The sequence below is a fragment of the Eubalaena glacialis genome, chromosome 6, assembly GCF_028564815.1.
Source record: "Eubalaena glacialis isolate mEubGla1 chromosome 6, mEubGla1.1.hap2.+ XY, whole genome shotgun sequence".
Taxonomy (NCBI): domain Eukaryota; kingdom Metazoa; phylum Chordata; class Mammalia; order Artiodactyla; family Balaenidae; genus Eubalaena; species Eubalaena glacialis.
The window spans coordinates 89,104,235-89,131,536 of record NC_083721.1 but is presented as its reverse complement, the minus strand read 5'-3'; the positions used below and the strand labels follow the sequence as shown (position 1 = coordinate 89,131,536).

Sequence of the window (27,302 nt, the reverse complement as noted above, 5' to 3'; positions counted from 1 at the left end):
GAAGTACTAAAGGAGAGGAATGATGATAATTTTCCTTCTCCTCATCTCTTTGCCTACAGAATTTTCAAGGAAAAATAGGAGTTTTATTTTTAATTAATAATATAAGCAATCAAAAGTGAATTTACCATAGTGCAAAGATACTGCTCAATACAAACTACCTGGTGAACATGGCCTTTCAAAAGAAGTATGGATGAGCACCAGTCTTATGCATGTAAATATAGTAAATAGGTAAAATATGGTTAATGAAAGTTAATAGAATCCTCCATTATTTAATCTAGATATAACACTAGAGCTTCTCATTTTAAAAACAAAGAACAAAAATAATAATACTGTTGAAATTATCAGATATGAAAGTAATCTATAATATATTTTTATTATCTTCAAGGAAGCTAGATTATAAAGAATAATGCCAAAGTTCAGGTATTTTTCTATTGGAAATGATGATACTAAAATTTGATTAACTTTTTAAAAAATTCTTCACTATCTCAGAAATAGTAAAGGTGTGGTATTTTTCAGGACAGTCAACAAAGTAGCAAGACAAAGAAGAATGTAAGTAAAACGTAAGGATCTGTTTACCTAAAAAGTCTACCAAAACAAACATCAAGGGATCTGAACTTACAGTTGAGACCATCATATAAGTACATGTTATTATCATCAAGTAACTCTAAATTGAAATATCAAACACATTTCATTTCCTAAAACCAACTGAAAAAAAGTTGTTTTTTTTTTTAAATCACATCTATTCTAAACTCATTGGATATTCAAATGTGGGGCTTGGAAAACCCACAACATAGCTGGGGCATGAAAATGAGCTTATTGGATAAGCTAATTCAACTGGTGGAAAAAAAGAGGCGGGAAGAAGGTGAATTTAAATTTGTGAAATTCACAACTGGAAATGAAGTTTCACTGTTTGGAAGTACACAAGCACATTAGAACTGTCTGAATCCAAGAAAACCTGCATTTCAATAATTGGAGGACATGATACAGAGAAAAACTGTCCTGGGAAGGACTCTAATGCAGTTTTACACAGTACATCCTACTGACAATGCATTGAGTTGAGGTGGTGATTCCAAAGAAGCCTTGGGAAACTAAAATCTTTGCTTACCTGTTTTTACTATGATCTGAAGCAAGAACTCAATAAAATTATTTATTTAGCAGTACGTAACACTAAAACTGCAAAAAAAGATGAAGCTTTTAAGTAGTTAAAGCTCTAAGTGGTCAGGCTACTAGTTGACCAGAACTTGGTCAAGATAAAAAGTTATTTCTCATGGGGTAGGTAGGTCACAGGCTTTAAGCAGCTCAACACAACTGACCTGAAAAAGTATCATGACTTAAGCACGTTCTCTTCCTTCCCCAGTTTTGACACCTCGTGGTACCACTGCAGGTTACGTGTATTAACATTAAGCAGAGGAATGTACTCATATCAAAAGAACCACAAAGCAGAACATGTTGACAGAAGGCAAACAACAGGCAGGACAAGCTGCTCTATCTGAATATGACAATCACTATACATATCCCAGATTCTCCATCTCATTCCTGTACCGCTGTTCAGACACCTTGCTTTTATGTTGCTTGCTCTCTAAATGCTGCCGGAATTCCATTTCTTCGCCGGCCCCAACATTACACATGGAGCAGTAAAACTGGCCACTTGGAGTAACGCACATGGCCAGATCACGTGGAATTCTCTGCCGAGAGCGGGGATTGAAGTAAGGACCTGCTAAAGCAAGAGGCAAAAGTAATGTATTCACTTCAACATACTAAGTGAATGGTGGTCTGACCAATTATCACTGTAATTTGTAATTCTAAGCTCAAAGTATAAAATTCACAGATTCCTAGCTTTAAAAGAATGTAAAGTTAATGGGTTTTTTAAATTACAATTTTATACAGGTTCAATCTAAAAAGCTAAAATGATTCCTCCAACTATCGTCAGAAATGTTACTGTAGAGCCAGACCCAAACTCTAAATGGCAGTGTCTCTAAAAAGTAAATATAATTCAAAAAATACTTTCATTTCCAAGCATTATATCAAAATCTGTATAATTATGCTAATTCTTTAATCCAAAAATTCTACTTCTAAGAATTATACTAAGAAAATGTTGAGAATTTTTGCATAGAGATTTATGAGCAAGGACATTCATTTCATCAGAGTTTATAAAAGCTTTTTTGGGAGGGTGAGGGGAAAGGAAAGATCCAAAAATATAACTCGAAAAATCATGGTAATGAATACAATGAAAAACTATACAGTCACTAAAAACAATGTTATAGAAAACTCTTTAGTAACAATATTTGATTATAATATGCTATTAAGTAAAATAAGAATATCACAAAATATGATTACATTTCCATTTTACAGAAGTAACATACACAAAGAATTGGAATGACGTATACAGAAATAGTGGAATTATTGATAATTTTTTTCTTTACGTAACTGACTTCTTGAGTTGGACCATTAGCTCAATAATTTTCTGCTTTTCCTTTCTACTATAATAATAAACATTTACGGCTTTTCTCAAAATGTTACTTTAACTGCATGCTACAAATATTGATGTACTTTTATTACTATCTGGGTCTAAGAATTCTCCATCACCAGTATGATTTCTTCTTTGGCCCATGAGTTATTTAGAAATGTTTAAAAACTTCCAAACACATAAAAATTTTGTTCGTTTTTTTATATTTTTATTATTGACATCTCATTTAATTGTACTCTGATCAGAGAACATAAGTCTAAACCACCTTCTATCCTAAAGTTTTTTTTATCTAATATTAAGATAGCTATCTGAGCTTCCTTCATTTCAGCTGAATATTTTTTACCTAATCTTAAAATCTTTGTCTTTTAACTGGGACTTTAGTAAGTTTACATTTATTGCAATTACTGATATATGTTTAGATTTTCATTAATCTTATTATATTGTGCTTTCTATATGTCCCTTTTTTCTATGCTTCTCTTGCCTTTCCAATTAGCTTTTTGTTGTTGTTTGTTTTACTGTTCACATGAGTGACCTCTGCTCATATGTGTATGCATTGGAGGCTGGGGTAGGGAAAGGATGAGGGACTGCTCAGTCCTACTCTCCCTACTGAAGGCAATCAGAAAATGCAGTAAATATTCCTATAAACTAGTAATTCTGAACTGAAGGTATATATCAGAACCACTGCGGAAGCATTTTCAAAACACACATATGTCTGAGTACCACTCTAAATTTAGTGATTGAAAATCTCTAAGTCATGGTTCAGCCATGTGTATTTTATAAAAACTCCCCAGATAATCTGAGTCACTATCCTGGTTAAACACCACTGCTATAATTTTTATTTTCCCCAATAAATGGGGATTTAATATGGTGCAACTTTAAACCAAATAGCCCATTTTTATAATGCAATTAAATGTCTCAGCTGACAAATACCAGAAGAAACATAAAGGTACTGTGATAAGAGACCTTAAAACATAGACTTGGTTTAAAATCAAAATAAATAATACACTAAATAGGAAATAAATAAATAAGACCTGAAATAAACACCAGCTTGAGAAACCACTGGACCAATTCCACAAAACAACAGCTAACCCCAAATTCTCAGGGCTATCTATTACCATTAAAGGAAATAAAAATAGAGAAGACCATTTGCAGAACTTAGTGAAGGTATGTGGAAATCCACAGAATACCTGAATTATTCTGTACTGCATACATATTTCTCCTATTAGGCATCATCTTATATTCATTCCCTTCTTTCCGGGTCCGCCGTTGACCAACCTCTGAGGATTCTCTGGAGAAGAGAAATTTTAAAAGAGTGAGACTTCTAAACAAGGATCCCTTTCAACTCTTTTCTCTCTAGAGACATTCTCACATAACACGCTGGCCTAAGAGAAAACAGCAATACCTACGAGAATGAGTTACTCTGAGCTTCCGCCAGCCGCAGCCTCTTGGCATGATTCTTCCCTTGATAGTGAGCCTGGGCCACAGCCGGAGAACTGAAGGAGGCATCACAGAGCTTACAGTAATCATTCTCTGTGGCCAGAATCACTCTGCCTCCTGGCTTAAAGGAGCTCATCTGACAGCAAAGATACGAGAAACAAGGTTTTAAAATGTGCACTTTATTCTCTTCTTCTCCTCAAAGTTCCTTCCTTCTAAGAGTTGAAAAATGACCATGAACACTCAGCTTTATAAGGACAGGAAATAATTCATTCCAGAAAGAAAAGAAAAAAGAAAAAATGGCTGGGAGACAATCATTGTTTTGCATTACAATCACCTGTGTACCAAACTGATGAATGCCTCATTGCTATCTCCATTGAAGAAATTTTAGAAAAGAAGTTTAAAAACCCAATATGGAAGATTTAGGGCAGTACAGGTAAGGCCTAAAATCACATTACCAGAAAGAACGAAGTCCTCCCAGAATCCATCAACAAGTATTTACTGAATGCCTACTGCTTATAGGGCTTGCTACCTAATGCAAAAGTGATATACAGACATGTACTTAAAAAATGAGCCTCTGTCCTCAGAGTCTATAAATTAGCTACAGATATAATATAATTAGGGGGGAAATAACCAGCAGATCCAGACAATTGTATTCAGGTTGGGAAACAGTGAGTTAAGGGAAACCTAACACAGTGCCTGGAAAATAGTATGAAATCAGTAAGTATTGCTGGGTTAACAAAACATGACACATTAGATTTTGGCTAAAGAAGAATAAAATATACAATAAAGAATCTGGAAAGCATATCATATCAGGACCAGCTGAAGGAAAAAGCACTGTTTCACCTGGAAGGGAAGATTTTTCTGGGGACAGGATAACTGTTTTCAAAAATCACAAAGGGCTATGCTATGAAAGAAGCCTAAGGCTGTTTGCCCAGGAGGGTGGAGCCAGCTGAAAAGAGCCCCTAACAGGAAGCAGCTGTCCATTTTTAGAGCAGCCTTCAGGTATTAGCACTGTGACAACTACTCAGCCTGAAGATCTCTCTGGGTATTTTCCTGTCCTCTGATTCTGTTTTTAACATATCTCATTTTCCCCACAAATTCATGAGGACAGAGGAACATCTGATATTGCTATCCACACTGTAAGTACTGAAAAACTGACACTCAGAAAAGTAAAATTATCCCATGGTGTTTAGGAGTAGAGGTCTAAGGTCAAGAGAAATCATTGCTCCACCACTTTATAAAATTTGTAACACGATGGACAAGTTACTTAGTTTACCTGGGCTTTTAATAAACTTCCGGGTGAAACCAATGCTGCTGGCCCATGGATCATACTTTGAGAAATAAGGTCAATACCTCTGAGTTGTTGCAAGCATTAAATGAAGTCAGGACCCAGGCCAAGAATGAGGCAAGGGAGGCACTTGCCATGGGCACACAATTTAAGGCAGCATCAAAAAACTCAGCAATCGGGCTTCCCTGGTGGCGCCGTGGTTGAGAATCTGCCTGCCAATGCAGGGGACACAGGTTCGAGCCCTGGTCTGGGAAGATCCCACATGCCGCGGAGCAACTAAGCCCGTGAACCACAACTACTGAGCCTGCGCGTCTGAAGCCTGTGCTCCGCAACAACAGAGGCCGCGATAGTGAGAGGCCCGCGCACCGCGATGAAGAGTGGCCCCCGCTCGCCGCAGCTAGAGGGAGCCCTCGCGCAGAAACGAGGACCCAACACAGCCAAAAATAAATAAATAAATAAATTAAAAAAAAAAAAAAAAATGTCTCCAGAGATCGCAACTGTCCCCTGGGGGAGGGGGCAAATTCCTTCCAAAAAAAAAAAAAAAAACTCAGCAATCAGGATTAAAAATACTTAAAGGGGGGCTTCCCTTGTGGCACAGCAGTTAAGAATCCGCCTGCCACTGCAGGGGACACGGGTTCGAGCCCTAGTCCGGGAAGATCACACATGCCGTGAAGCAGCTAAGCCTGAGCGCCACAACTACTGAGCCTGTGCTCTAGAGCCCACGAGCCACAACTACTGAGCCCACGAGCCACAGCTACTGCAGCCTGCGTGCCTAGAGCCCGTGCTCCGCAACAAGAGAGGCCACCGCAATGAGAAGCCTGCGCACCGCAACAAAGAGTAGCCCCTGCTCGCCCCAACTAGAGAAACCCGCGTGCGGCAACGAAGACCCAACGCAGCCAAAAATAAATAAATAGAATAAAAAAAAATACTTAATGGAATATTTTTACCAATCAAACTTACTGCAAAAAAATCAATGAGGAACAAAATATCAAAATTTTAAAAAAAGACAGGATCAGCAACAGTGCCATGTCAAGCCACATTGCTGCCTAAGGCAAAAGGAAAATTAATAATACTTATCCTGTCTTTAAGTTTTTGACATTTTGTTCACCATTGACTTTTTCACGTTAATTTTGAATTTTTAAAATATCACATTATTTATCTTGATTACTGAGTATTTTGGCTCCCTCTTAAATTCGGTGCCTAAGTCAAGTGCATCCCTCATCTCACCCTAGGCCCAGCTCTGAATGAAGTAATGCATGAAAAGTGCTTAGCAGAGTACCTGGCATAGTAAGTACTCAATTAAAGTGATTATTATTTATTATTATTCATGACCTATAGAAAAATAATACTTCAAAGACAGAGTAGCATCCATATTTCAGAGGCTACTAAAGTACAGGAATATCTTGCCTCAAAGCACCAGATCTATCTCCCAAAGAGTGAAAGGAACTTGGCTCTCAAGTGTGTGTCATGATACCTAAGTCCAGAAAGAGTTTATACAGGCTCTCTGCATAGAGGTAAGAAAAGGGCAGCCTCAAGAAACTGATCTTGCTGGAAGGCAAAATATAAAGTCAATGGGATTAACTGCAATAGAGATATAAATGTTTAAAAATCTCTCATTCAGGGCTTCGCCTAGACATTCAGGGCCATTTAACCCAGAATTTTGAGAAATGCATAGAGAAAGACTCATGAAATAATTTTGTTTCATCATTTCATGCACCGTAACCAAAGCCAATGAGAAATCTTGGGATTCATGGATTTTTGCATGCATTAAATCCAGCACCATGGAGTTCAAGGAGTTAAAAGCACTAAGTAGGACCTTTTAGGAATATTTGCTCAACTGTACCTTGATGGGCACATAGACAACAAATTTTATCCATGACCATCTGTGCATAGGACAGCTCCCACCTTGACACACGTGTCTCACCTGCGGAGGGACTGGAACAGCTGGAGTAGCCACAGGTTCCACTGCGTTGCTCATTCTGGCAGGAGGAGGACAGCTGTTTGCTGCATAGTAATTTCGGAGTTTCTTACCATGATTTTTACCCTAGATGAAAAATGAAATGAGAAATCACTGTGAGGAAAATTTGTCAAATTGAGTTAATGTATTCACTGAAAAATAAATAAATAAATAAATTTTATTCTTTCAGAGATATGCATCAGTGGGACAAACAGACCACTAGCTAGATTTGATTATTACACCTTAAAGCAGAAGAGTCTACTCTTTGATTCTAACAGAATGATTAAATTTATCTGGGAACGATAAGAGAACAAAGCCAAAAGACATTAATTTCCTATATATTTCTGGAAAAGCACCACACTTTCCAGATCTGTGTCTTCTCCCAACTTGTTGCCATTCATATGCCACCGCCTAAATATGAATTTTATGACACTCTGATCTAATCTACTTTATAAGTCAGTAATGAAATGGATAATCCAATTACTTTTACAAAAATGGCACTTACAGAGCATCTTTTTACTTACAAAGAACTCTCATATGCATTAGCTCATTTGCCACTCACAAAAATCCTGTAAGAGGAATTTGTTAATGTTATCCACATATGACAGCTGAGAAACTGCAATCCAGAGAGTGCGGGGAACTTGCCCCCAACACCTTCAGGAGGCCTAGCAATGGGGCCGGAGCTTGAGGCAGGCCTTCTGAATCCAAAGCAAGGCCCTTTTTCAGTACAGCATGATGGCTTCAGGATACACTGTGAACCTCTATTAAAATGGCTTTCCTCTCTCATCATGTTTCGTTTAATTTATTATTCACAAGTTTATGGCTGAGCTGATACAAACTGGTGGGAAGGGTCAGTGGTCTAAAAGCATTCTAAATGAGGGTAAAACCGTATATTATTCTTTAAACTGCACTGTAAAATCCAAACCTGTAGACAAATATTTATTCACCATCTACTACATGCTAAGCCCTAGAAATAAATAGGACTAGCATATGGTCTAGAGGAGGAGACAGATATGTAAGCAGTTAAAGGAATGAGCTAAGTTCCACTTTTTGGCCACTGGAATGCTGTAAAGGTGCTTTTACCGTGGTCACAGTGATCTCCAGGAGTCAAATACAACAGTCACGTCTGTGCCGTCATTATGCTCTAAGAAGCACATACTATTCATACTCCCTCCTTCTACTGTCTTCTATGACTACCTCTTACCTCCCTACCTCTCATTCTCTAAATGCTGCAGCGTCCAATGCACTACCCTCAGCCCTCTTTTATCTCCATCTATACGCAAACTCTAGGTTGGTTTACCCAGTCTCACAGCTTTAAAATATGATCAATAAGTTGGTGACTCCCAAAATTACCCATCTCCATCTCTGTTATGGGCTGATTGCTTGTGTCCCTCCAAAATTCCTATTTTGAAATCTAATCCCAATGGGATGGTATCTGGAGGTGGGACCTTTGGGAGGTAATTAGGTCATGAGGGTAGAGCCTAATTAGTGCCCTTTAAAGAAGAGGCCAGAGAGCTCCCCGGCCCTCTTTCCACCATGTAAGGATATAAGGAGATATCCTTACATATAAGGATATAAGGCTGTCTGCAATCTGGAAGAGGAGTTCGCCAGAACCCACGCATGCTAGCTCTCCGATCTCAGACTTCCAGCCTTTAGAACTGTGAGAAATAAATGTTTGTTGTTTAAGCCACCCAGTCTATGTAATTTTATAGCAGCCCCAACAGACTAAGACAATCCCTGACCTTCAGAGCCATATACCCAACTGCCTTCGTGCGATCCACACATTGCATTCTTTTTTTTTTTTTTAAAGTATTTGTTTTTATTTATTTATTTATGACTGTGTTGGGTCTTCGTTTCTGTGCGAGGGCTTTCTCTAGTTGTGGCAAGCGGGGGCCACTCTTCATTGCGGTGCGCGGGCCTCTCACTATCGCGGCCTCTCTTGTTGCGGAGCACAGGCTCCAGACGTGCAGGCTCAGTAATTGTGGCTCACGGGCCCAGCTGCTCCGCAGCACGTGGGATCTTCCCAGACCAGGGCTCGAACCCGTGTCCCCTGCATTGGCAGGCAGATTCTCAACCACTGCGCCACCAGGCAAGCCCCACACATTGCATTCTTAAGAGGCATATCCAACTTAAAACATCTAAAACATAAATTTGGGTTCCTTCCCCACCACAGAACTTTCTCATCAGTGCCACCACCACTATTCATCCACATGTCAGTAAATGGCACTACTCTCCACCCAGTTACTCAAGAAAAGCCGAGGGGTCCTTTTCTTGAGTCCATCTCTCCTTAAAGCCAACACATGCAATCCATCGGCAAGTCTTGTCAGCCTACCTCCAAAATATATTTCCTAAGTCATTCCATTTCTTTCCATGGACACTCAAATGCCACAGTAATCCAAGCTACCAACTTTTTTCACTTGTAGTGGGCAGCACCTCCCAATGGTCTCTGCTCTACACTCTCATCCCCCTAGCATTCTCTTCATATAAGCCATACTGACAACTCTAGACATAAATCACATCTTGTCACCTCTCACTTAAAATCTTCCAATGGCCTCCCACTACACATAAACTAAAATCCACAACTCTTACCTGTAGGTCCTATTTGATCTGGTCCTGTCTCTTCTCAGATTTGATTTCACACAGCACCCCTTCCTCCTCATCACGTTCCTGCCTCACGGCCCGTCATGCTGTTCCTTAAACATGCCAAACACATGGACTCTAGGGCCTTTGTACTCGCTATTCCTTCTGCTTAGAATGTTCTTCTTTCCAATCTCTACATGGCTGGCGCCGTCTTATCTTTCAGGTCTCAACTCAAACAGCATCTCACTCAACATGAGGTGTCACCCCCATCGCCCAAACCCCACTCCCCACACACACTCTCCGTCACACCGCCACACTGTCTGCTTTCACTTTATCATAGTGCTACTCATCACTATCCGAAATAATGTTTACTTATATTTGTCTCTTTCCTACCCTCTGGAATGTAGACTCCTTGAAAATAAGGGCCTTGTCTGTCTTGTATAGCCCCAATTTCTAGAACAGTTTCTAACATATAGCAGGCAATCAATAAATATTTGTTGGATAAATGAATCACTATTATAGTGGAGATAAGGAACAAACTGCTAGGAGAACACAGAGAAGGAATGGCTTACTTCTGCCTGAGTGTGTCAGGGAAAGCTTCCCTGAAAAGGGGACATGTGAGTTATCTTTTAAAATAAGCAAGTTTACTAGGCAGGTAGGGAGTGAGGGGAAAGAAAATTGGGAAAGAGGAAATAGGGTGAGCAAAGGCCCAGTCTGCTGGAGAGATGGTCTTCAGGATCCTTTGGAAAAGAGGTAGGAGTTGATATACACAGGGAGCTAATTATTCATGGCTTTGTCCATGATACAGAACTCAGACTTCAGAGGCAGTAGGGGGCCCTCTGAACGACTTTAAGCAAAGCAGTTACATGACTGGATTGCATTTGATAAAGATCATAGGAAATGTGAAGACAGAGAAGAGAGCCAAAGACAAAGCCCTAGGATGATACAATATAGTGCAGTAGAGAATGAGGATCCAGAAAAATGAGATTGAGAATGCCTGGTTTATGAAGTAAAATGAAAACCAGAGAAGTGTGGCATTATGGAAGTCTAGAACAAGGTGTTTCAAAAGAAGAGTCTAGGTATATGCATTATTAACCCAGGAACTTTTACTTCCAGATATTACAAAACAGAAACACACATATAAGGAGGTACCTGTAATAAATGTTCCCAGAAGGACGGTTTGTAACCACTGAAAAGTGGAAACAACTTAAGTGTCCAACTACAGGATAATGGATAAACTGTTCATACAATGTAACACTTACTACAGGATAATGGATAAACTGTTCATACAATGTAACACTATACTGTAGTGAAAATACATGTCCTAGGCCATGCGTGTCAACATAAATGATTCTCATAACAAAATGCTGAATAAAAAGAACATGTTGGAAAAGAAGATATGTAAGAATAATCATTTTAATCTGGGGGTTAAAATATGAAAACCATTACATTTTTTATAGGAAGATACATATGTAGCAAAAGTACAAAAAAGTGTGGGGTGGGGACAATAAATACCAACTTAGTATAGTGGCTACATCTGGGAGCATAGGAGCAGCTACTGTTGGGAAAGGACACAGCTTCAACTGAATTGATAATTTTCACTCTTGAAGCTAGATGGCAAATACACATGTTCATTATATTATTTTAAATACTTTTTATGTCTGAGGGACTTCAAAATGATTTTAAAACACCAATAACAAAAAAAGGAGTGGTTCACCAGGTCAGGACAGAGAAGTAATACTTGGATTTGAAAAGACACAGGTCAAGAATAACTTTGGTAAGAACCACTTCAGTAGAGTAGCAGGGGATGAAAGGTCATATGAAGTGGCTTAGAGAGAGAATGGGAGATGTGAAGATGGAGACAACCAATATAGGCAGCTATATAGAAGAGTTCTACCATGACAGGGAGCAGAGAAATAGGGTACAGAGTTAGAAGGGGAAATGGGTCAACAGAAGATTTTTTTTAAGATGGCTTAGGCTTGTTTGCATGACAACAGGAGGAAGTCAATAAAAACAAAAGAACAGATGATGCAGGAGCTACAGCATAGCTATAGAAGCATAGCCCATAAAAAGGCAGAAGAAGATGAGGTGCACAGGACCACGGGAGGGATCAACTTCAGATAGTGTCAAGCATTTTATTTCCAAAGCAGTATCCACAGTAGTATTCGAGCAGATATTGCATCCATACATAACGATAATAATGGCAATTAACAATTTTGAGCACTTATGTGACAGGCAGTATTATAAACACTTCATAAATATTATCTCATTTAACCTTCACAAAATCCCTATCAAGTAGGTATAATTATTATCCCTATTTTACATATGAGGAAACTAAGTTCAGAGAGTTAAAAATTTGCCCAAGAGCTTTCAGATAGCTAGGTAGAGGCTGCCCAGATTTGCTTTTCTACATATATCCTCTCCGAACAATATAGAACAATAAGAAAAACAAATAAAACTGCACAAAAACCATGTCCTCCATACAACTAGAAGCCACAGAATGCCCAGACTCCAAAATAACTGTAAGTGAAAAAGAAAAAAACATCAAATCCCAGTGAGTAATCACTCATGCTCCTGCCATACGCCTTCACAGTAAGAAACAGCAGTCCAACAAAAACTGAAGGACAGAGAAAAGAGGGAGCTAGCAGCAGGCCTAAAATTGCTTCATAACCACTACCAGAAAAAGTAAATCCCTTAATTTTATAAATACTAAAACATGATCCAGTCACTGACTGCTGGAGAGGGACTTAAATGTACACATGATCTGAAGTGGGTATCTTCAAAGTGGCTTCTAGAGGAGAAAAAAAGGCAAAAAGGAAGGGAGAGGCACCCTTTGGCAACTGGCAGGTGAAGGGGAAAAGAAGCAAAACAGGAAAAGTTAGCGTCCTTCAGGACAAAACAGAACAAAGCAAAAATCAGAGAACATGCAAACACTCTCCTGACCACTGTAAAAGAAAAAACAAAAAACTCACAAATTATTAAAGAACTGGACTTTGATACAGTGATAGAAAAGGTTGCCATTGAATTAAGAATCTCATAAACTACCCAAAATCCACATAATGAATAGACAAAAACAAATCAATTCTATACAAAGTTACTACCAAAAAAATCAATACATCTCAGCAAATGAACCACCCCTCAAAAAAAAAAAAAAACAGAAGAAAACAACACTCCAAACTGAATTAAATATAGTATTCAAACAAAACTTTGAGGATATAAAAAATCACCTTGAATCAGGAATTCAAAATGTACAAAGAAAAATGGGCAAAACGTAATGAGAAATGAAAAGAAGGAAAATTAAACTCAGGAAAGAAAAAGATAATTATGTCAAAAATGTGGAGTAACACGACATCCAAGGAGTGTTGGTCATTTCTATTAATGCTTCTTGGTGGGTTATTGCTTCCTTTATGTCGTTATTCACGGGACGTCTATTTTGTAGCATACTGTTTTCTTGGGATTTCAGTAAATAAGAAATCTCCTATTTTGTGTTTACTCCTTGGGATCATAAGCAGCCTAGTAATAAAACTCACAATGACATTCAAAAAAAAAAAAAAATGTGGAGTAAATACAAGTGTCAAAGAAGAATAGACTCAAATGAAAATGTAATAAGAGGCATTGAAGAAAGACAGAAAAGCAGTCAAGAAAATAAAAATGATACAAAGAAAAAATTTTAATGGGTCAGAGAGGAAGCAATGGAAGTGAAGACAAGTAAAGAAGGAATAACTTATGTAAAACTGGAGTCCCTGAAGAAGAAAAGCAAAACAATCAAACAGAACTAATATTTGAGGGACTTCCCTGGCGGTCCAGTAGTTAAGACTCCGCACTTCCAATGCTGGGGGTGCAGGTTCAATCCCTGGGTGGGGAACTGAGGTCCCACATGCCACTCAGCACGGCCAAAAAAAAAAAGAAAAACTAGTATTTGAAACTATAATTGTCTAAAATTGTCCAAAAGTAAATGAAGATCTAAATCTACATACTGAAAAGGCATACCAGGTATCTGGGAAAATTAACCCAGAACAATCAAATCTGGGGTAGATCTTTTAAAAGGTATGAGACTTCAAAGAAAAAGAAAAAAGTCCTCAAGCTCTCCAGGCAAAAAGATCAAATAACTTACAAAGGCAAAAGAATTAGAATGGCATCCACAATATGCAAAACAAGACAATAATGGAGCAGCATTTTTAAAAAAATAAAGTGTGAAACAAGGATTTTATGTCCAGCCAACTCTTCCTGTATCAAGTGTCAAGACTATAGAAAAACATTTTTAAATATATAAGACCTTAGGAATTCAATACTTAAAAGTCACTCTTGAGAAATCTATTAGAGCTTCATTCAACAAAGAAATGACTGGGAAAACTTCAGCAAAAGGGCTGATGGTAAGTATTTTCATATGTCTCATTGTATCAAAGACTAAATAAAAGGTGAAGATGAGGGTGAAAGATCAATGTTCAAATATTATACATTATGATACAATGGAAATAATGCAACAAAAAAATGGGAAGAAAAAGGAAAGAGGAAAGTAGAATAAGCTATTGATTCTGCAATAGGCAACTGTTGGGATACCATTAAAAACTGACAAACCAGACAGTAAAACATTAAATGAACAAACAGGCTGGTAAAATCATTTTAAATAGTATAAACAATAAGAGAATGAAAATGGACTACAAAGGATGGTATGGTGTGACACTTTTCTAAATATACCTTTATGTATGATTCTGACTTTTAGAACTATGTTAACATTTTACAGACTTAGAAAAAGAATCAGAGCCAACAAGAATTGGGGAAGACCCAAAATGAAATACATACAAACAGAAATAAGCCTAACTATATGAAAAAATAAATAACATAACCACACTGAAGGTGGAGGGAAGAAAAAAACTATTCACATAGTCTCAAAGTATCTCCCCCATGATACTTATTAAGCACAAAAAGAAAAATAGTAACTTTACAAAGGACAAACCTAGCAGGTAGCACCTTTATAAACTAAGTAACTTTGTAAAACAGTATTTTAACTACACACTGTAATGCTAAAGACAAAAAGAACAATGCACAAATATTTCCTTCTCATTAGTAGGCTTGTTTTTCAAAAGGACATAGATTATCAATCCCTGAACTACTTTATGTGTACTGTGAGTGAGTGTGTGTCTGTGTTGTGAATAATGAAAGTCCAGGTTTCTCACTATCAAAGAAAGGAGTTAAACATTAAGATAAGATGGAAAGCTGGAATGAACACTGTCATGTTGTACTGAAATTTTAAGCATCAGCCTGAACTCAGTTTTCAATATGTGTACATATAGATAAATACAAATGTATGTATACATACATATATATTACTAGCTCTATCATGAGAAGATCTAGAAGCAATGACACTCCAGTACCAAAGGGCACACCTAACACTTAGATTTTGGTTTCTAAATACCATTCTCCAATAAAAGAAACCTCCTTGAAGAAATGGTTGGCATGGGGAAGGTACAACAAAATCCTGGAATATTTTGTATTGTCAGAAAGTAAGGAACTATGCAAAAAATTATGGAGACATATCAAAAGAACATAAGCAGCAGCCTGAAGGGACACACACTGGTCAAATGTGAGACAGTTAAAACATCAAAATAAATTATAGTAAGTGTTTATATCCCTGGAATAAAATAATAATCCATAGTGATATTAATTAATTAATTAACTAATTAAGAAGAAAAAAGTCCTTCTTTAGAGTAAAATTCTAACTATAAATGTAGAAAGAATGATTAAAACAGAAAAATCACCATTTGGCAAACACCACAGTAATAATCGTTGCAGGGAAGAATCATCAATACATGCTAAAATCACTGAGTAAAAATATAATGAGAAATATTCACATAGTCTCAAAGTATCCCCCCATATGATACTTATTAAACACGAGAAGAAAAATAATAACTTTACAAAGGAGAACCCTGGCAGGCACCACATTAACCAGTGATCAAAGTTAACAGCACCAGTGATACAAAATATTCACATCATGTCCTTCCCAATATGAGGAACTGGGAAGGACACAACCTTGGTTCTGTGGTATTCCTGTCCAAAAAACCACATAACCTGAATATAATCATGAGAAAACAACAAACGAACCCAAAATGGGACATTCTACAAAACAACTCTTCAAAAATTGCAAGATGGTAAAAAGCATAGAAAAACTTAAGCCAACCAGATTAAAGAATACATAACAACTACATGCAAAATTTTATCCTGGATTGGATCCTGGAATCAAAAAAAGTACATTAGTAGACAATTGGTGAAATGTAAACAGTCTGTGGATTAGATAATATTGTTGTTATCAGTGTTGATTTCCTGATTTTGCTAATTGCACTGCAGTTACATAAAATATTAAATTTGGAGGATCTGATGAGGTGCATGTAGAAATTTTTTAGAAGCGTTTTGTAAGTTAAAAGTTACTCAAATTAAAAAGTTAATAAAATAAAATAAAACTTGCCCAAAGCCACAAGTAAATGCCAGAGCTGGGAACACTCTTGTTCCAGACCCCATACCAACATGCTCCACTGCACCTTAGGACAACTAAACACAATTAAAGACTAACTCAGGTGCCAGGAACTGTCCTAAATGTCTTAAACATACTAACTTGCAGGTATTATAAGTATGATCATTATCATCATCATCTTCATGAGGCATAGAGAAATGAGGAAATATTTCCAATATCATACATCTAGTAAGTAGTAAGACTACAACTTGAACACTAGTCTAACCCCAAAGTCCATGATTTCATGTTCTTAACTAATATCCTATAAAACAGATGCTAGAAAAGAAAATAATAAGAAATCAAGAGATCCTTAAAAATTAAAGATATGATTGTCAAAATAAAAAAAAATTCAACATAGCATTAGAATTTAAGAATATCTCTCAGAAATTAAAGAAATAAGAGAGAAGAGAAAAGAAGTATGAAGAATCAATCCAGCTAATCCAAGATAGAGCTAACAGAATTACTGGGGAAAAAAAAAAAGAGAGAGAAAATATAGAGAAGAATATTATCAAGGAAATAATACCAAAGAAAATTCCCCAGAGTTCAAGAGAAACAGGAGTATGCAAACTGAAAGGATCCACTAGTGCTGACAGGGACAAATGAATAAAGACCAAGACCTAGACACATCCATCATTGTGAAATTTCAGATACCAAGGATAAAAAGGAAAGCCTAAAAACTTCCAGAAAAAAAAAACTCCAAATTAAAGTGGGTCACCCACAAGAGAATAAGAATCTGAATAAGACTTCTCTTCAGCAACACTAGGAAGACAAAAGAACAAAACAAATCAAAACAAAACACACACATACACAAACACAAAAAAATGCAGTATAGCCTTTAACATTCTTAGGAAAATAATTTTCAGCCTGGAACTGAACTGTCAAATATGAAGATATAATACAGACATTTTTAGAAACACAAAGGCTCAGAAAAATTTATTTCCCATTCATTACTCCATCACTTTTTTATTTATTTATTTTTTTGATGTGGACCATTTTTAAAGTCTTTATTGAACTTGTTACAGTATTGTTTCTGTTTTATGTTTTGGTTTTTTGGCCGCAAGGCATGTGGGATCTTAGCTCCCCAACCAGGGATCAAACCCGCACCCCCTCCATTCGAAGGTGAAGTCTTAACCAGTGGACCTCCAGGGAAGTCCTTCCCTCACTTTAAAGAGAGAGATGTGTTGTAATATAAATTTATATTTATCCTTTCTTCCTTCAAGTAAGGTGAAGATGTACTCCAACAAAACAAGATTAAAAAAAAAAAAGAAAACATGTATATTTAGAAATAGTAGCCTAAGACATAGAGTAATGAAGAGAAGTTCAAAATTAACAGCTGTGCAGCAAAGCCAGAGGGCCAGCAGTTGAGACTGGAGCAAGAAGATAGGGGAATCTGGAAGGCGGGCGGGGGGGTGGGGGGAGGGGAGAAGGATGCCACACAATAGACAGAGTGATCAAGAGTTGGAGGGGAAAATGAGGATATGACAAAAAAAAATACATTATGTAAGAAAAAGAAAGGAGAAAAGAAAAGCAATGAAAAACTATAGGGAATACAAAAATCTACAAAATGAAGTCACGATCCAAATGTAAAATATCTAGTCCAAATTAGAACAGGAAATCAGTGGGTTTCATGAAGATAAGTGAAATGGACTGTAAACAATAAACAGAAAGATTAAGAAACTAGCAGATTTTTTTAAGGCATAAGATTCTTCTCTGTATATTTTTTAAAAGTGTGAGAAACTCAAAGAAAAACAAAAAGCTATTTCAAAGTTATAATCCACATATGAAGCAAACTAAAATGGACATGATTTTGAGTAACTGGTGACTTAAAAGAAAGGGCTACCCATCTGAACACCTTTTTTAAGTAGCATGGAATCATGACATTGGAAACAAAGAGAAAGAAACAGCTTTGCAGTGAATATTTCCCTACTGTTAATAATGCAAAAGCTGAATATCAATTTTCAACAGTCGGAATCAACCTGCAAATATGAAGCATGGGAAACTTAATTTGATTATAAACAAAAATGTGATAAACCTTGATAGTGTCAAAATAAAACTACAGCCAACCCGAGATGGGAGGTAGAAAGAAGAATGGAGAAGAAAGAAAAGGTAGGGGATGGATAAGGAAGGGAGAACAGGTGATTACTGCTTTTCATTATAAGTACTTTGTTCTATAGGCATTATTTTGCGAAAAATATCTTTTAATGTTTTAAGGAGAAGGCTGTTACCAGTGCAAATGCTACAAAGAGGTCAAGTGAGAAAGAGCTAGATTTGGCCTGTAAAATCACGATGACCTTGAAAAGACCATTTCACTAGAATATTGGAATGGAAACCAGAGTACGGTGGGCTGGGAAATGAATGGGAAATGAAGACCTGAAGAGGACAAGTATACCCAGCAGAACTCTAAGGACAGGAGAGAAGAAAAGAAAGGTTGCTAACAAGAATTAAAAAGAAAGGGAAGGTTGTTGTTGCTATTTTTATTTACATGGGGAAAAAACCTGAGCATGTTTTTAATTTGACTAAGGTAAAGAAGAGATGACAGGTGATGAAATCCAGAGTACAGGATGAGGAATCAGCCTTGTACAGAAGAAGGAATATCTATTCTTCTGAAATACAAAGAAATGAGGTAGGGATGGATTCAGTTTGGGAGGCAGAAAGGTGGTGAGATCCAGCTAACAGGATCACGAAGAGCTTCTATCCACTAATGAAGTGTATTTTGACCATTCTCAGTACACTGCAAGTTCATATGAAAAACAATCAGATGGGAAATTTTTGAAAACATAAAAATTAGCTGAACTTAGAGATTATGCTATCCAAAGCTGGGTGATCAACGTGAAAATGTATGTGCCAAAATCAGTACTTTAAATTTGGGGATAACATCAGTTGCATTCTCTGTATTATGAATTAAGATCACTACCTTCAGTATTACAATTCTAAAGCAACTTTTTCCCCGTGTTCTATCTCTCCTTCTTTCTTTCTTTCTTTTTTTTTTTTATATTTTGGCTGCATTGGGTCTTCGTTGCTGTGCGCGGGCTTTCTCTAGTTGTGGTGAGCGGGGGCTACTCTTCATTGAGGTGCACGGGCTTCTCATTGCGGTGGCTTGTCTTTGTTGGAGAACACAGGCTCTAGGCACGCGGGCTTCAGTAGTTGTGGCACGCGGGCTCAGCAGTTGTGGCTTGCGGGCTCTAGAGCACAGGCTCAGTAGTTCTAGCACACGGGCTTAGTTGCTCCACAGCAATGTGGGATCTTCCAGGACCAGGGCTCGAACCTGTGTCCCCTGCATTGGCAGGCGGATTCCTAACTACCGTACCACCAGGGAAGTCCCTAGCTCTCTTTCAAATTAACCTGATTACTATGATAGGTTATTATTTGGCTACTAAATATCACAAATAGAAATCTATGTTTATGACAGATTTTAAAAATTTACCTTGAGTAACTAGTTCTTTTTCAAAAGAGTACAGGAACTAACAGAAAAAAAAAATGGTTGACTTTATTTTAAAATGTAGATGCTTTAGCAAAATTTATCCATGCTTTTTGCTTTCTAAATTTCTGTTAATGACCTTCCATCCTAAAGTGGTTCTTCCTCTGGGCATTTATGCTGCTGAAACAGTGTTATGTTACTCCATGCCAGGCTTACCCTAAGTAACCTGAAGCCTGCAGACAAATTTTAATAAAATGAAGACATGTTTTTCCTCCAAAGATTTTACTTTAAATTATAACTAAAGCCATAATTTTGAGACCACAAAAATATGTACCCTCATTAAAAATAAAACAACAGCTAAGGGTATCTTGAAGCAAGCTGACTGGGTTAAAAAGTCCTGGGAATAAAACTAAATCTGTGATGACCACTGATACGCATGGGTCATTGCTAAGGCAGCCCCAACTTAAGAACACAAGGATGGCAGGGAAAGATTGCAGTGAGCTTCAAGGGAAGTATTTATTGAGCGGTTTCCATTGTGTGTCCTGGATTACTGGAACATGATATGGTCAGACTCTAGTGTAACACCACTCAAACCAGACTAGAGGTTGTTTACAATACCCTGGGCAATTTGAAACTCTGAGATTTCAACAATGGCATCAACTAACTAAAACATTTTGAGTAATGTAATCAACTGTGATTTATTACCTCACATGAATGCATTTCTAGCTTATAAATAAGCTACCACTGACCCCTTTTATCTCACACAAAATTGAAATAATGAATTTGTAGTCTTGGTATCACTCTGTATTAAAAATTACAAAGCAAGTTTTTAGAGTTGAAATAAAACTTTACTCCCACCATCTCATCAACCATTAGCTTTATTAGTCTACAATCATTGCCATTCTGCCTATTTCTGGTTCGCAATAAGACTTACTCACTAGTCTTACTCTTGTCTTCAGCAGCCTTTTAAAATCACAGCCTATTCATGTACCCTTGGTGTAGTCTTTGATGCATCTTTCAGGCCAACATTTCTATGCTTTCCTTCTATGTTGGTTCACCCACCTCTAGGTTGTGTTCATGTTCTGATTGTTTATTATTCTGATTTACTCTTTGATCCACACTCTCTCATCCTGACATTTCTATCTCGTTGAAATCCAGATTTCACGTCTAAATTAGCTTTCGTCTATGCTATCCTAATGAAATTGCTCTGTACTTGTATACATGAACTACTTTGCTTTGTTTCTCTGCAGAAAACTTCTTCTTCTTTAAGAATTACCAGTGACATTGGTTTCATTCAAATCTTTGCTTCTAAGCTCTTAGGAACCGGCTTTTATTACACCCAAACTTTTCATTTTCCATTAGGTTCCACTCTCTTGATACCTGCTTGCTTCTTCTCTACTCTAACCTTCCTTAGTTTTTGGCTGCTTAAATTGTTTCTATGACAGTCTGTCCTTTTCCTCCAACTTTTCCACTTAAAAATTCTGATTATTGAGAAATTTATCTAAAACTTACTTCCATTTTCTTCTATTTTCTAATTTATATATTCACTGTATCACTGAGGGAGCTGAAATTAAGTATATATTACTCGTCAGCTAAAAAGTTCAGAGCGCACACACACACAAATGTAGAAGAAAAGAAAAAACCTAAATAAATGTTGATTCTCTTTCTTATCTAGTTTAAGCCTTAGAATCCAATGACCCTGCTCAAACTGAATTCTCTCTATGCATAACCAGAAGCATCCATCACTGTCTATAAAGTCACAAAGTGATATTAGGAGAAAAAAAGGCAGGAGGTGTATGCACAATCCATGCACAAATATTAAAATTACACATTGCCCGAGAGTTTTCCCTCATAAAAGTAAACAACTCTTCTGTAAAGAGTAATTATATGTTTGTATGACACACAAGTGGGTTTGCTCCCAAGTTAATGGTTTACTAGGGGCTTTACACAGTTAAAAATCAAAACTTTAGAACACAGGCTTGATTTTTCATAGTGAGTCGTAGGCCATAAAACCGAATATTCCACAGGAACAAATGAAGACAAAAACTAGCACTGTGTCTTGGATTTGAGATAGATCATCCATCCTAACAGACTCCAACTGAATGGCAAAACAGGCAAAGGAAGACCCTGTATAAAACCATCATCGAGGGGAGTGGTACACAGAGGGAATAAGAGTAGGGGTTGGGGAAAAGGAAAAAAATGTAAACTAAAACCAGAAGAGGCCTTTATGAACCAATAATGACACGTGCCAAGATTTGGGTGATAATCAACTCAACTTTTTGCACCAGAGGGCAAAACAAACCCAAACAACGGGAACTCCAGAGAAGTAACATATCATGTTTTCCCCTAAATCCCAGAGAAAACAATTCACCACCAAAATGTTTCTGATGTACAATCACAAAGTGACACAATTATCAGTCTTCAAGATCAAAACAAAACAAAAAAGACTTACATCCAGAGTAAATAAAAACTTTAAGTTGGAGAAAGTTATAGAGGCACAATAGAAGAAACATCTTTGTAACAGTCATCTTTCTACCATACTGTCTTATTATTTTAGATATTCATGCAGAGAATAGATAGTCAAATCAATGATGACCCAGAAGATACACTTTCAATCAATAGCTTGGCCTCAATTGCTTCTTTGAGCTCTTTTCTCAAAAAATGGATATAATTTTATATACAGAAAACAATCTAGAATAAAAAGAAATACTGTACTCTCTTTCTAGCCAAAATTTAATTTTCCATTTGTTCTTAGGTAATAACATCCTTTAAAATTGTCCTTTCCACTAGTTATTCTACATGGAGGTGGAAGCTTTACATCTTAGAAATAAGTAACAGCTCATACTAAAGGCTAAAAGGAGTCAGAGTATGATTATTAAAAATGAAGAACAGGGCTCAATACTGCAATGTCATTTTATTCTCACTACAGAAAGATACCTGTGTTTTCCTTAGCAGTGACAGAGGTCAACAGGAAAAGCATAAGATTCATAGACAGAGAATACCCTGAACTGATACAAACTGTATTAGCTAGAAGAGAATATTTATAAAACGAATTCTTCTAAACAATTCTGACACTGGATTGAGTTTGGTACACCATGTTTCAAACAGCTGTTCTCCTTAGGATCACAGGTTCAAACGCGCATAGACGATTTACATTTAACAACTGGTAAGCAATCAAATGCCACACAGCTAAGTGTAGGAGGTTGAGAGAGACGCCATTCTATGAAAAGTGATGCTTTCTTTTAAAGTAGGAACATTGTGCTTTTAGCCAAACAAATACTTAGCCATCTTATAATTCCAGGCACAACTGGTCATTTCAGAGACAACTCTGAATTGGGAAGAGCCCTGAAATGTTCTCCCACTAAATGCCTGATTTTTCTTTTCTTCCCTTACCTGATAATGAGCCTGGGCTTGCTGTGCTGAGTTCAAGGTGACATTGCAGAGCTTGCAGTACAGGGGCTTACATAGCTCCTCCAGGGCAGTGTCTTGCTCCCCTCCCTTAGGTAACTCTTCTTCCCCTGCCAGAGGCAAGGAAGCCTCCTGCCCAAAAGGCTTCTGCGGCGGAAGCGGCAAGGTTCCTGTAGACCTGGCGGCCACTGACATAGGAGGAGAGGATGAGGGCCGCTTAGGCAGAGGAAGCCCGGCGTGTTGCAAGAGGATCATTGGGTAGGAAAGACTTGGGCATAATCCAGTGGGTGACGAGAAGTCGGGTCTTCAAATCTGAATCAACAGCAAAAAAATACTTGAAAATGTGTCCTCTGCAATATGACGTGTAAATGACCACACCATCTGCCCCTTCCTCTACTTCTCCAAACCATCTTTAGGACTCCTTTCCTTTTACCTCATCCAGCAGACTGCCCCTGTGTGTTAATCCACACTGACACAGTGCTCTTCCACTGAGAACAGCTTTATAGATCTGGCTTGATTTTGCTTGGCACAGCTCCAAATGCAGTCCCTCTGGCCCAGGAACATTACTAACAGTATTGCATCTGTGGCTAATTAAATCTAAAAATCACATGGCTGAAATGGACATCAAAGGTCACCCAGTCCAGACCCCTTCCCTCAGGCACACTTAAACACTCCTGATGATAATAATGCATAGACAAAAAACAAAAACACCACCAGCAAAGAACCTTAGCAAATATCTCCTTTCCGTGCAAGCTAGTCTTTCTATCCAAATGATATCAAAAGGAATGAAATAAAGAGTGTCACTGCTCAGATTACTGCAAGCACTTCTAGAACTAGCTAAAATATCAAGGGACTCTGGGAAAAAATCTGAGTTACCATGTGACAAAAATAAATAAAAGTGTACCTTCTGATCAACTAGTAATATTTAAATAATTGAGCCAATGACTCCTCAGAGCAGAGGCTGCAAGCAGACAACCTATAAGCCACATGCAGTCACAGATGTGCTCTGTTTGGAATATACAGTGTTTTGTTTTGCTTTCATTTTTAAATTGAATTAAAGTCAACATTTAAAAATCAAAAGATTTGTGGCTCCTCTTGATAAAAGGGTGATCTGGCAACACTTGGCCCATGATCCTCCATGGGCAATAATTAGCTAGTTAGTGCTGAGAGGCACTGTCCCGGGGTAGCCAAGCTTGCATTCTCTAGGCCACCTCAGTCCCCACTCAGCCTGCTGCCTATATTCATTACTTGCCTGCTCCCCGTAGGCTTGAGTTTAAGACCCCACCTCGTATAGCCTTAGACGGCATTCATGAGTCCACTATAAAATCAGAGTATTTTCTCTCCCTCTAGAGGTAAATTACCTACATGAAATAGTGTATCAAGTAAATGTCCAATGGCGTACTGAATCACACTACCACAAGCCCCAATATAATTCTAGTTCCTCAGTCTTTCGACTACTTGCTTTCCCCTTCTTATTAAATAGCTGATAGTCTCTATTCTGTTTCCCTCAGAAAAGACCCAGTATGTTCCAATCCCACTTCAATTTTATCGATATGATTTCTCCGGCCTCCCACCCAGATGGCAACATTTTGAGTATCTCAAAATGAACCACAGTATGCACTTTGAGTTCCCACGATTCTAATTAACCCAAATGAAAATCCTTATTTCAAAATCCTCTATTCTTTTCACTCTCAATACTATTAAAACCTCTTTTCTTGGTCAATAGAATATGGCTATTTTAAGCTGCTGAAATTTTCCATCTGCGATACAAATGTGTACATTTTATGACAATAATAGATTTACTAAAATTAACCAAGAACATTTTGAAAAGTTAAAAGTCTCTTTTACCACATTTAATAAGTACATACACATGGAAATTGCAACCAAGTAACAGCTTTTATACTAAATTCAGGGTCTTGGGGCAGCAAAGGACATCAGTGCAATGGGAAAATAATATAGTAAAGGACAAAGTACATAAATTATTAGTCATAGTACTTAACAATACTTCTCATTAAACATGATATTTAGAAAAACAACAATATTATTTTATTCTCAAGCAGAAGTATGCTGTCCATGTCTCTGAGAATATTTTTTTAAAAAGCAATACAGATTTAGAACATTTAAAAAGTCAGGGTCTCTATAACCATAATATTTCTCTCAATTAAATCAAAGACATTCAGAAAGCAAAGGCAGACATGGATATTTTGAAAAGGGAAACTAAGGAGACAAAGACCACTTTTTTTAAGTTCAACTACCTAATTATAATAATTCATAATATTAAAAAACTACACATACCACCTGTACAGAGACATACTGATACCAAAGTGCCAACGACAAGCTGCCAGTTCAGAAGAGAAATGGTGGAGGAGGGTGTCAAAACATCTGGATAAAGGAAATCAGCAATATAAACAGAAAATCAAATGCTACCAAATGCCTAGACATGTCTGGACTTGTTTTATGAAAGTTTACTCCCACTTGAGGAAATACATCATGTGTCTCCCCCAGTGTTGTCTACAGGTTTCCATCAAAATAAAGGCCTGATAAAATCCCCTGAATTGAAGAAAAAATTCTCACCAAGTACAGACTTACCCATCATTGCATCTTACCTTTATAATGTTTAAAGAACAGCTAGATAGTCCAAAATTCTTTCTGGTAACATTTAACAATCGAAACAATGTCAACTCCCCCCAAAAGCATCTGTGCATGACAATTACATCAGGTATTTCTATACTTGCAAAAAAAAAAAAAAAAAAACTAGCGTAAAATAAAAATCTAAAAGAAATACTAAAACGAAGCCTTCAGTGAAAGCAGGAATGGTGGAATATAAAGAGACTCAAAGCACTTGCGACTCAGATGTGCTCAACTACCGCATTAGATTAAAAGAAACTAACTTGATAGCTGATATAAATAAAATATTCCTCGGATCATAAAAGCCATTCAATTTGATGCTTGAAGTGGCATAAATGAAGGATTTATGGTGGTTAATATCCCGGTTTGGAAGGGGTTGAGGGGACAATAAAGAAAATCAAAGCCTCAGTGTACCCTATTTAAAGAAAACGAATGATCATATAGCATAGTTTTCATGATCGGACTGGGGCCTACTCTTCACTTACTGTATTAAAGACAACCACTTTCTCATTTGGAGAAATCTTCTTAGGAAAGGGAACACAATAAAGGAACAGGTTACTGGCACCTCAGCAAACTAGGGAAGTCTGTAATTGGGAATTCTCGAAACGAGGTGAAGACGGTGAGCATTATTCAAAGGTCATCAGAACGCAGCGAGAAGGAATGAGAGAGAGGAAAATAGAAAAATAATCAGTTGAGGTAAGGTATATCACATAAGGAAGACCCAAAAGAACGGAAGAATCTGGGGGGAGAAGAGGCCTTGGTGGATTGGCGAATGTTTTCTAGGCTCAGCTATGACGGTTCCTAATCCTAGGGAACCTTTCACGTTATTTTAATCAAAGCTACATATACTTCAGCATCGCCCACATATACCTTACATTCTTAAAATGTGCATGCATACACACGAGCGCGCACGCACATACATACACATACACACGCACCTCAATCCCGTAAGGATGCCATCACGAAAGATGGAATCCCCGGTCTCCCACGGGGCGGGGGCAAGCGCGAGGGCCAAGGCAGCTGCACGCCTAAAATGATCCAAACAGTACACGTGAAATGCTTATAAACAAACAGATAAATAAAAGCAGCGCAAGCCTGTCACGTGGAGGGCAGGTGGAACGACCGCACCGGAAAGGAACTCCTAGTCCCGTCGCTCCTGTGCTCTTCCTAAATGCCCCAAGGCTCGCGATCGCCCGCACTTACCGGAACCCCCGGAACGCGCCGGGAGTCTGGGCGCCGCGTCTGCTCGGGACGCCCGCCGCCGTCTGTCCTACGCACCCCGCTCGGTCCGGTTCAACTCCGGCTCCCTCCCCGTAACTTTCTCGCTGGTCCCACCGAGCCCCCTCCGCAGCTAAAGGCTGACTGTCAAAAGTCAGTCCAACCGGACCCACAGGGAAACAGCTGCAGGAAGTGACTGCGGAACCGGGAGGCGGCGGAGGAGGAGACTGAAGGCGCCGGCCCGGCGTCGCCAGTGCGCATGTGCCTGGTGGAGCAGGCCCCGTGGCGGCGGCAACTACAGCGGCGGCGGAGGCTACAGCCCCAGGCTGGTGGGGCGCGCGCCTGGCAGGTGCGGGGACTGTGAGCGCAGGGGCGCTGAGCAGGAGCGGCGAA

The 27,302-nt window shown here is 38.1% G+C and overlaps 1 protein-coding gene across 3 annotated transcripts; it reads right to left on the bottom strand.

Annotated features, from left to right (window-relative positions):
* Window positions 1-845: 845 nt before the first annotated feature.
* Window positions 846-27,087, bottom strand: ZMAT3 (zinc finger matrin-type 3). 3 transcript variants are annotated; one of them, XM_061193404.1, is made up of 7 exons: window positions 26,895-27,087; window positions 26,630-26,719; window positions 23,049-23,375; window positions 7,117-7,236; window positions 3,874-4,040; window positions 3,655-3,755; window positions 846-1,717 (listed from the first exon to the last, which is right to left on the bottom strand). In XM_061193404.1, the coding sequence occupies exons 3-7, from the start codon at window positions 23,316-23,318 to the stop codon at window positions 1,506-1,508; spliced, it is 870 nt and encodes a 289-aa protein (XP_061049387.1). In that variant the 5' UTR covers window positions 23,319-23,375; window positions 26,630-26,719; window positions 26,895-27,087; the 3' UTR covers window positions 846-1,505. The 3 variants fall into 3 exon arrangements, with proteins under 3 accessions (XP_061049387.1, XP_061049389.1, XP_061049388.1); XM_061193406.1 differs by having other exon boundaries at window positions 846-1,714; XM_061193405.1 differs by lacking the exon at window positions 26,630-26,719.
* Window positions 27,088-27,302: the final 215 nt, after the last annotated feature.

What these genes read in the sequence shown, in the direction of transcription:
- ZMAT3 (XM_061193404.1), bottom strand. Translation starts at nt 23,318, where the DNA reads ATGATCCTCTTGCAACACGCCGGGCTTCCTCTGCCTAAGCGGCCCTCA. An exon ending in AAGCCCAGGCTCATTATCAG is followed by an intron (nt 7,237 to 23,048) that starts GTAAGGGAAGAA and finishes TTTTTCATCTAG; the next exon opens with GGTAAAAATCATGGTAAGAA. An exon ending in TGCAGTACAGAATAATTCAG is followed by an intron (nt 1,718 to 3,654) that starts GTATTCTGTGGA and finishes CTCTTGCTTTAG; the next exon opens with CAGGTCCTTACTTCAATCCC.